This window comes from Alosa pseudoharengus, unplaced genomic scaffold (assembly GCF_046254945.1).
Source record: "Alosa pseudoharengus isolate Yale_2024_CS ecotype anadromous, Long Island Sound unplaced genomic scaffold, YU_APseudo_1.1 YU_APseudo_1.1_scf_15, whole genome shotgun sequence".
NCBI classification, from domain to species: domain Eukaryota; kingdom Metazoa; phylum Chordata; class Actinopteri; order Clupeiformes; family Clupeidae; genus Alosa; species Alosa pseudoharengus.
The window spans coordinates 17263109-17274101 of record NW_027468620.1 but is presented as its reverse complement, the minus strand read 5'-3'; the positions used below and the strand labels follow the sequence as shown (position 1 = coordinate 17274101).

General features: G+C 44.5%; 1 protein-coding gene across 2 annotated transcripts; it reads left to right on the top strand.

Moving 5' to 3' along the window:
- Window positions 1–5085: 5085 nt before the first annotated feature.
- Window positions 5086–9661, top strand: LOC143123779 (voltage-gated potassium channel regulatory subunit KCNG3-like). 2 transcript variants are annotated; one of them, XM_076285062.1, is made up of 3 exons: window positions 5086–5698; window positions 6717–6744; window positions 9016–9661. In XM_076285062.1, exons 1-3 carry the CDS (start codon window positions 5086–5088, stop codon window positions 9659–9661), a joined length of 1287 nt encoding a protein of 428 aa, XP_076141177.1. The 2 variants fall into 2 exon arrangements, with proteins under 2 accessions (XP_076141177.1, XP_076141178.1); XM_076285063.1 differs by lacking the exon at window positions 6717–6744 and having other exon boundaries at window positions 5086–5693.
- The last annotated feature ends 1332 nt before the right edge of the window (window positions 9662–10993 follow it).

Genomic DNA, 10993 nt, shown 5'->3' with positions numbered 1-10993 from the left:
ACCGTTACCAATTATGAGCTCAGGCTCCATATAACACAATACTATTCCCTAAAAGGCCAGTGCTAACCATGACAATAAATAGCTATCTCTAGACAACTACTACCGATTGAGTCGAAGAGATGGTCTCACAGATGGTCATGCATACACATACACACACTCATTGACACACACACACACACACACACACACACACACACAAACACACTCTCACACACACACACACACACACACACACATACAAACACCTGACTCCCACACACACAGCTGACTCCTACATGCTTTTTTCAGAATTGTCCTTCACTCTGCTCACATTGTTTCCTGCTCCTGAGTCCTGAACTGTGCTTTAATCAAACCAGATTAATCATCAAGTCCTTCTTTTACACGCCCTGTTAATTAATGCCACTAGCTGGCACACACCGCAATCACCGAGCCTTAATAATCCCTTTAGAATTGCAAATATTGTCATGGTAGTCATCATCTCTCTGAGCAGACAGCCTCTTACGCGTCCATCTATATTCAAATCTGGTCAGACTCAAGAGCCCTTACTTAATATCAGTTTCCGCCAAAGTGGCTTTATCCATCTCTTCAAATCTAAATACATTTAAGGACTAGCATGGAGAGCTTGTACGTATAGCAGAAAACTTCTGTTTTAATGTTCGACTTCATGACGGATTTGTGAGCCTGGATCTTAAAAGCTAATCAATCCACTTTAATTGGCAAAGGATTAGCTTTGCTTTTGATCTTGGTTTGATCTCTGACTGACCTCACGACATGGGGGTATATGTTTTGCAATCTTCATTCAAGACACTGTAGCATCAAAGAGACTGCAGACTTGACCCTCTGTCAATCAAATCTCAGTAGGACTCCATCTCCTTACTGGAGTTACGGATGGCTTATCTCTTGGCATTTTGACAGAAGACACTAGACAGTAGACACTAGCATGGTTCAGAGGAAGGTGAGGTCCACTATTCAGATGGGGCTCATTAGAAAAATGGCGTCCTGGCCTGAGGATTCTGGGGGACACGGAACTCCTCTGGCCCAAATCCACTAGTCCGGTGCCACAACCTCAATGTTGTGTTCTGTAAAAAAAAACAATGAAGAAGCCCTAAAGTCATAACAAACAGCAATCAGAAAGATGATACATTTGACAGAAAAAAGAAGGGGAAATGTAACCATGAAATCAGTACACCAGGGCATGAATGTATTTACATGTAGAATGTTGAGGTTGAAGTGAGAATACCCATACCCTGATTTAACTAGATGTACCGCAGAGCGGTACAAAATATGACCGCTGCCCAGTCCAGCACATTTTTTCCACAAAAATAAATCACGCTGAAAGGCCTATATGATTCTGTCTCACTAAATTGCATTATCCACACTCAATTCTCACTGGTATCTGCTAGACAACAAGTACCAAAACATGATTAGTTCATAGATTTCACATGTAAAATTCATTTTATGCAACCCCACCTCCATCTTGCCTGTTCATAATTCTGAGAAATTCTTGAATTGTGCGCATGTGTGCATGTACATGTTTATGTTATGTGTGTGTGTGTGTGTGTGTGTGTGTGTGTGTGTGTGCGTGCTTGTGTGTGTGCCTGCGTATGTGCCTGTGCATGCATGCGTACATATGTCTACTGTGTGAGTATGTGTCATACATATGATTACTGTGAATGTATGTGTGTGTGTGTGTATCTGTTTGTGCACATGTGTGCACATGAAATGGGTTAACATGACCCCTAAAGGCAAACATACGTAAAAAAATGGTCATCCTAGGCCCTACAGTTCTCAAGATATTCACAGAGAACTGTGTCTGCCCTACCCTCCTTTCGGGGGGTCCAGTCCAGCGGGGGGGCTACAGATCAAAACGAAAAAATGACGGTTCCATGCTATACATGTGGGGTTACATGCCCACGAAGTTTCGTGTACCCCGGTCTTTCAGTGTCCCGGGAATCCTTGACGAAATTTGGGCATGCGAAAAAGAAAAAAAAAAAGAAAATATCTGACTAAACCTATATGACCTATAAACCTATATTCGCTGCGCGGCGGTCATAATTACTGTAGGACATGTGTCTAAGTCTGGTCATTTCACACACAGCCTCCTGTAAAGGTCACCTGGGGGGCATGACCAGTCCAGCACGGTCCCACCAGAGACCTAGGCCAATTACTTAATTTAGCCTACCCTTTTGACCACTAAAATTGATCTATGATCAATTTAGAAAGGAAGACACTAGCATGGTTCAGAGGAAGGTGAGGTCCACTATTCAGATGGGGCTCATTAGAAATGGCGTCCTCTAGCTGTTACGAAATGAACAACACATCTATTTCGTCACACACTTTCAGTGAAGCTTTGAAAGGTCTTTGCCTTTGGCACAGAACATGTTCAGTGCGTTAATTTATTTCTTCTGAATTAAATATATGTGTGTTGCATATATAGACATGTAAATAGAGCAACCTCTAACCTGTCCTTCTGAAAATTTGAGCAAGCAAAGTCCTGTGTTGACAAAGCAAACTCCTGTATTGACAAATATTAATGCACTGGTTCTCTAAAACATGATCTAATCATCTCATCTCATCTCATGATCTCATCAATTGTCTGTTAAACAGATGAGCATACACAAGCAGTGATGGAGTTAAATGCATCTTCGTTTGGGTCAATTTTGCCATATAAAGCTGTCAGAAGCTTTAGAAAAAGAACAATCTACTCCAAGTGTCTCGGAAATTATCAATGGCGTTTATAATGTTGTTATTGTTACGTGTGTATTAGGCCTAGTTCCCGCACGCTCTGTGTGTGTGTGTGTGTGTGTGTGTGTGTGTGTGTGAGAGACAAGTGACATCACTCCTTGGGACTGTTCGTTGACTAGCTGCTTTGGAGTAGGCAGTCCACTGGAACACCCGATCCTATGTGCTGCGTTTGGGGAACGGAACCCTTGGAGGAACGCTACGCTCAAGAATTTCAAGCTGTAAAACATGACGTGGACACGGTTAAAAGCATATACATCCGCTCCATATCAGGGGTGGATACCCGAAGCTGTTCTCGGAGGATAGAAATGATGCCTGGAAGTCTTGGGGATTAACATTTCCCTGTAACTACGGGTAAACCGTCCAAGTTGTTTCTGGTCTTTTGCGCACTAAACCCTTAATGTACACATAAATTATTTTATTGTAAGGCCCCCCATGAACAAAAGTACACAAAACTTGGCATGCATTCGGAGGGTGTCATAATGATCCTACACTTTTAATTTCGTGCAGTTTTGACCTTGTCAGCCAGAGATATTGTGATGAAAACACCTAATTTTTTGCTTTTTAATTTTTAACTAGGTGGCGCTACAAATGAAATAAGTGGTAATGGGATGGGTTGACATGCCCCCTTAAGACCAACATACATAGAAAAGGTGGACCTCCTAGGCCCTACGGTTCTCGAGATATTCACAGAAAACTGTCTACGGCCACCTACAGGCCAGTTGGTGTATAGTAACATAAATTAATTTATTGTGTGGCGCCCCTTGAACGGAATTCCACAAAACTTGGCGTGCATACAGAGGGTGTCATAATGATCCTACACTTCCAATTTCGTGCAGTTTTGACTATGTTAGGTCACAGATACCTGCGATTACAACACCTCATTTTTACTTTTTTGTGTTTAACTAGGTGGCGCTATACATGAAATGAGTGGTTATGGAATGGGTTGACATGGCCCCTTGAGATCAACATACAAAAAAAATGGTCCTCCTAAACCCTACGGTTCTCGAGATATTCACAGAAAACTATGTCTGCCCTACCCTCCTTTCGGGGGTCCAGTCCAGCGGGGGGGCTACAGATCAAAACCAAAAAATGATGGTTCCATGCTATCCATGTGGGGTTACATGCCCACCAAGTTTCGTGTACCCCGGTCTTTCAGTGTCCCGGGAATCCTTGACGGAAATTTGGGCATGCGAAAAAGAAAAAAAAAAAGAAAATATCTGACTAAACCTATATGACCTATAAACCTATATTCGCTGCGCGGCGGTCATATTTACTGTAGGACATGTGTCTAAGTCTGGTCATTTCACACACAGCCTCCTGTAAAGGTCACCTGGGGGGCATGACCAGTCCAGCACGGTCCCACCAGAGACCTAGGCCAATTACTTAATTTAGCCTACCCTTTTGACCACTAAAATTGATCTATGATCAATTTAGAAAGGAAGACACTAGCATGGTTCAGAGGAAGGTGAGGTCCACTATTCAGATGGGGCTTGTTAGAAATGGCGTCACACACTTTCAGTGAAGCTTTGAAAGGTCTTTGCCTTTGGCACAGAACATGTTCAGTCCGTTAATTTATTTCTTCTGAATTAAATATATGTGTGTTGCATATAGACATGTAAATAGAGCAACCTCTAACCTGTCCTTCTGAAAATTTGAGCAAGCAAAGTCCTGTGTTGACAAAGCAAACTCCTGTGTTGACAAATATTAATGCACTGGTTTTCTAAAACATGATCTAATCATCTCATCTCATCGCATGATCTCATCAATTGTCTGTTAAACAGATGAGCATACACAAGCAGTGATGGAGTTAAATGCATCTTCGTTTGGGTCAATTTTGCCATATAAAGCTGTCAGAAGCTTTAGAAAAAGAACAATCTACTCCAAGTGTCTCGGAAATTATCAATGGCGTTTATAATGTTGTTATTGTTACGTGTGTATTAGGCCTACTGTGTTCCCGCACGCTCTGTGTGTGTGTGTGTGTGTGTGTGTGTGTGTGTGTGAGAGAGAGAGAGAGACAAGTGACATCACTCCTTGGGACTGTTCGTTGACTAGCTGCTTTGGAGTAGGCAGTCCACTGGAACACCCGATCCTATGTGCTGCGTTTGGGGAACGGAACCCTTGGAGGAACACTACGCTCAAGAACTTCAAGCTGTAAAACATGACGTGGACACGGTTAAAAGCATATACATCCGCTCCATATCAGGGGTGGATACCCGAAGCTGTTCTCGGAGGATAGAAATGATGCCTGGAAGTCTTGGGGATTAACATTTCCCTGTAACTACGGGTAAACCGTCCAAGTTGTTTCTGGTCTTTTGCGCACTAAACCCGAAGCGCACTAAAATGAAGTTTGGCAAAAGCGTTTGCATCATCAATGTCGGAGGCACCAAGTACGCTCTTCCGAAAGACGTTATCAAAGATTTTCCCTTACGCCGTGTTAGTCGTCTCCACAACTGCTCGTCGGAGAGGGAAGTGCTTGAAGTCTGTGATGACTATGACCGTGAGAGGAACGAGTTCTTTTTTGACAGACACTCTGAGGCGTTCGGTTTTATCATGTTATACGTGAAATACGGCAAGCTGAGGTTTGTGCCCCAGATGTGTGAACTTTCCTTCTACAATGAAATGGTCTACTGGGGCTTGGAAAGCTGGCACCTGGAGTTTTGCTGCCAGCGGCGACTGGATGACCGCATGTCGGACACCTACACGCACTTTCCCGAGGAGGACCACAAAGCTGAGGATGACTTCAGGAGCGAGGAAGAGCCAGCGCGCCGGGCAGATTCCAAGTGGCTAGAGAGAATGCGCAGGACGTTTGAGGAGCCCACGTCCTCGGTGGCAGCGCAAATTCTGGCCTCGGTGTCCATGATTTTTGTCATTGTCTCTATGGTTATGCTTTGCGCGAGCACTTTACCGGACTGGAAAACAGCTGAGAGTAACGTCGTGGAAGAGCACAGGTACAGAGACCTTAAAACGCCTCTCCGGATAATCTTTCTAAATCAGAATGTGTATAGCTTATTGCGATCATGGTTTTTATCAGGATGTCGTGATCGAGACTTCTGTTCACTAAGGCTGAAACATCGGGAACAGCGAGAAATAAACTTTGTTGCATTAAAGTCGGAGTAGAACAAAAACGTAGTGTGCAAACAGATAAGCCAAAAAGAGAGTAAAGAAAATAAAAAGAGCTATTTTTCATAGAAAATATCTATACTGTCAGACAGACCCATATATTAAAATGACCACATGTCAGTCAGTATAATTGCTGTTTCCAGTTGTACCTCTTCAAATGAATTCCAAGCACACCCTTGCTCCGGGGAATACACATTGTCATTAGTCATGGTGAAAATGGTCGAATGGAAACTGTTTCATATGTAAAAAATACTGAATGTCAATGAGTCAGAAATGTCATGGGGCAACCCAGCTTAACAGCAGATCAGTCTGTATCAAATTTCAATTACACAGAGGTATTGAATAAGCTACGGGTGTGAGAGGGACGCCCTTTTAATCCTTTTCACATCTGCCCATTTTTACAAGTTCCTCCAGCGCGTAGCCTTCCCGATAGCCTTCCCTATTTGTGTTCCATGGATTGATTGAGTGTCAATTCTGTGCTGTCATGTTTTCTGTCAGAATTCATGTGTTTTGTCTTTTATCTTTCAGCTTCAGAGAGCGCGAATAAAACTTCCTTAGTAAGGCATTGCCCGCCGAGGATGCGGTGCAGTAGGCCTAAGAGTTCAGAACGTTTGTGTAATTTCGGTGACAGATTTACAGGCAAATATGTTAGGCTTACTACTGTGTACAATGTGTCATGTAAGTACACATAAGTAGTAAGGCTATGCTGTACGATTCACCGCACTGTGATAGAGGCGAAAAGCACAAATGGCGAGATCGGTCTTGTTTGGCTACTCCCGGCAGGGATCTCTCCATGGTTCTGAAATCGAGATCCCTGACGTGTCAGCTTTGTTGACACATCACAGCAAGCCGTCCAGATAGCAGTTTACACTGGAGCGGGTGCGGCACTAATGTGATGCTGATCAACTGGGTCTGAACCACGTCAGTTTACACTGGAGCGGGTGCGGCACTAATGTGATGCTGATCAGCTGGGTCTGAACCACGTCAGTTTACACTGGAGCGGGTGCGGCACTAATGTGATGCTGATCAGCTGGGTCTGAACCACGTCAGTTTACACTGGAGCGGGTGCGGCACTAATGTGATGCTGATCAGCTGGGTCTGAACCACGTCAGGGCCGTCCCCGTCCTGGAAACCACTTCCATTTGTGCGCGCGTGGCCGGCAGCCCTCAAACAGTGTTTTTACTGTAAACGAATAGCAAATAGTTATAGTCAATGCGATGCACGATTTCAGGAATATTTTGCAAACTTTTATAACTCATTACTAAATGAGATGAAACTATGACTTTTAAATTGTGTTTGTTTGTTAAAAATGTAATAATTTCAATATAGCATCTTGTGGTATGGGCAGACAGTACAATTCAAAACATACTTTTTAATTCAGTTTTAAAGAAGTGTGTAGTGTTAAAGATCATTTAACTTTGCCAGCTTCGGTTACAGTGCCACTGAGTTTCTAGTGTGTGTGTGTACTCTGTGTTCACCTGACCATTAACCTATCTGTCTGTCTGTCTGTCTGTCCTTCACCCATGCTACAATGTCTACCACACGGACTGCTCCTAAGGTACCTGAGGAGCCTACACCGATTACATGGCACAGCTGAGAGAGAGTGGGTGAAAGAAAGAGAGAGAGAGTGTGTGAGAGAGAGAAAAGACAGCGTGAGAGAGAGAGAAGAGTGTGTGTGTGTATTATATAGTGTGTGTGACATGGCTGTGACTCACCTCCTTGTACACAAATGTGTCTCTGCATTTGTGTGTGTGTGTGTGTGTGTGTGTGTGTGTGTGTGTTAGTGCACATAGGTAAAGGTTTCAGGAGGGTCACATCTGTTAATTAACCACATCCTCTGACAAAGGGAAATCGCTATGGAAAGGTCAGGTTTGTCGTCCAAGCGAACATGGTGCTCTGTGTACTGGCTGACAAAACCAGATTTCTCTTACAGATATATGTCAGCTATACTTTCTTTTGGCAGCCTTATCCTCATCTATGAATGGGTGGCATGATCAACTTTGGCTATCTCACCCACTCAATAGAAGCAATACCTTTTTCAAATATATTTTCATCTTGAGATCCCTGGGTATTCCACATCACTGACGGAACATGTTGGCAAAGCGAGTACTTGTTGTTTAACCTCAATATTGACTTAAAATCAAAGACTTTTAGGTCACATCCCGAACCCTGGGCTCCATCAAACATGTCGTTGTGGAATATTCTAAAAATGAAACTCAAGCAGCTTATTTTCTGTTTTATCTTAAACTTCTCCTCCTCTCGTTCCCTTCTGGTGTGCCAGAGGGAATTAGAGAATGAGATATTTAGAGAGCTACTATTGGTTATATTAAAAGTTATGCACTACCAAAGGCTAGGCTTTGTTCTGGGTTCTTGAGTTACTACAACCCATATTGTCACTTTGGAAGACTTTGGTTGGATTTGCTAGTCTGCCTATCCTACGTATTGATTTCATTTTCTCTCTCTCCGAAACACCAAATCCAATTTTCTCTTTAAATGGAGAATAAATTATGGCAGACAAGGTTAGAGAAATCAGACACACAAAAGGAATATTGAACCAGAATATCGCCATGCCTTTGTGACTACATACCATATGTATACTTTTGTTTACATTAGCAGCACACCTATGCAGTGTTTTGTAAATCCGACCATGCCAGTGAATCAAGATGGTCTTTAACTGAGGCATAACAAACATTTTTTATGATTACATTAACTTGGTCTTTGTAACCAGGATTGTCAGTTTCATGAACGATAAGGTTTATAGCTGGCTAATAGCACGATTGCCATTTGGCACCTGCACTCATGTTGGTGTTTCTGCTGCTAAGGTAACATGCATTTTGTGACACCCTGCTGTGCACTATGGCAACTGACACCTACTCCCCCTCCTCCCCTCCCATTTCCCCTTGTCTATGTATGTGCGTTTGGGTGACCTTGTGTGTGACTGTATAATTTGCTTGGGCTTATGCCGATGTGTGTCTGTTTATGTCACTGGATGCATATGAATTCATTTGTTTATGTGTGTGTGTGTGTGTGTGTGTGTCCATACATATATGTGAGTGAAATATGTGTTCCTGTTTCTGTCTTTCCACCCATGCTTTGTGTGTGTGTGTGTGTGTGTGTGTGTGTGTGTGTGTGTGTGTGTGTGTGTGTCAGGATCATCGAGGCCGTGTGCATCGGCTGGTTCACCGCCGAGTGCATCATCCGCTTCCTGGTGTCGCGGGACAAGTGTGAGTTTGTGCGGCGGCCGCTCAACGTCATCGACCTGCTGGCCATCACGCCCTACTACATCTCCGTTGCCATGACGGTGCTGACCGGCGAGAACTCCCAGCTGCAGCGGGCGGGCGTCACGCTGCGCGTCCTGCGCATGATGCGCATCTTCTGGGTCATCAAGCTGGCGCGCCACTTCCTGGGCCTGCAGACGCTGGGCCTGACGCTGCGCCGCTGCTACCGAGAGATGGTCATGCTGCTGGTGTTCATCTGCGTGGCCATGGCCATCTTCAGTGCGCTGGCTCAGCTGCTGGAACACGGCCTGGACCTGGAGGCAGGCAACGAGGACTACGCCAGCATCCCGGCGGCGTGCTGGTGGGTTATTATCTCCATGACCACCGTGGGCTATGGAGACATGTACCCCATCACCGTGCCGGGTCGCATGCTGGGCGGCCTGTGCGTGGTGAGCGGCATCGTGCTCCTGGCGCTGCCTATCACCTTCATCTACCACAGCTTCGTGCAGTGCTACCACGAGCTCAAGTTTCGCTCGGCGCGGGTCACGCGCAGTCTCTCCGCCGAGTTCATCAACTGAAGGGGGACAGGACGTACATGGAGGCGAGGCCGCAGCACCTGGGAAATCTCAGAGAACAGAGTGGGTGTGGAGATATGGCAGCCATCTCAAAAGCCTCTCAGAGAAGAGAGGCCTTCCACAGTCACATCACTCACCAACTTCTCTGGCCTGACTCTCCCCACCACAGAAAGTTCCAGATGTTTCTGGACTTTAAAGCTTGTGCACACTAAAAGCTATGGTTAAACGTGTGACAAGCAGGGTTGGAGTTTCTAGGCTTTCATGTCCACTGAGAGCTCGTAGGAGGTCTGAAGGAGAACCTTTAAAGGCTTCAGAGATCAGTGATTTAGACATTCAACCTCACACGAGGAGACTCTCAAGGCAATCAATTGTGTTAATCAACCGACTAACCAACCACACACCTGGCACTCATATTGAATTGCTGTTCATCAGGGACAGCTCCTGTATTCTGTAGAGTTCCTTATGTACAGCAGCTCTGATTGAGAGTTGGGTTTTTAATGAAGAGGGAAGGGGATGGGAAGGGGTTGCTGTAAGTGAATGTATAGGGGTGCTTCTATGGCAACCAGGGTTTTCTGGCTAGATGTCCTTGACAAGCCACAAATGTAGAGAGCAGCTTGTCTGTGTCCAAGAGGCCTTCATATCACTTTCTCAGCTACAGAGGAGCTGGCTGGCTTCTCGTCTAACTGCCTTATGAACCTGTTCTTATTTCCCTTTAAAATAGAAAAAAACACACATGGCTTCGCACCAGGCAACAGGATTACAGGCCCTGAATGCAATCTGAAATGCCACTGAGCTGGCGAGTGCTGGCAGCAGCTGAACAGCGTGTGTGATTTAGTTATGTGTTTCTCCTCCTCTCCCGTGCACTGTGGTATTTGTAAATGTGCTAAAATGGAAGCAGAATCCAACTCATATCAAGCGTTTGTGATACCTGTATGAATGATAGGTCTCGTTTCCCTCAGAGCTTTTTCTCTTTTGTTTGTGAGGGGAATAGGTGGGGGGTGAGGGGGGTGGAGTCAGAGCATTGATCCAAAGAGTGATGGGGCACATTCTGAATGATTAACAGAATGAACAGAAAATCAGTGACTGATGTTCATTTGAACACTCTGACATTGGCATTACAGTCAGAGTGTTAGCAATCAGCCATAGGTGATAAATCAAATCAATTGTGTACACTATCATTTTCATAATCAGGCGGTTTGCCAACCGTTTTTGAAGCCATCCATCTTCTTTCATCCCTATTATTTTTAGAGCATATTTGTAGAATTTCATGAAAGCTAGACTTAATGATAGATAGACTTAGATGAGAGAAAGCGAGAGAGAGAGAGAGAGAGAGAG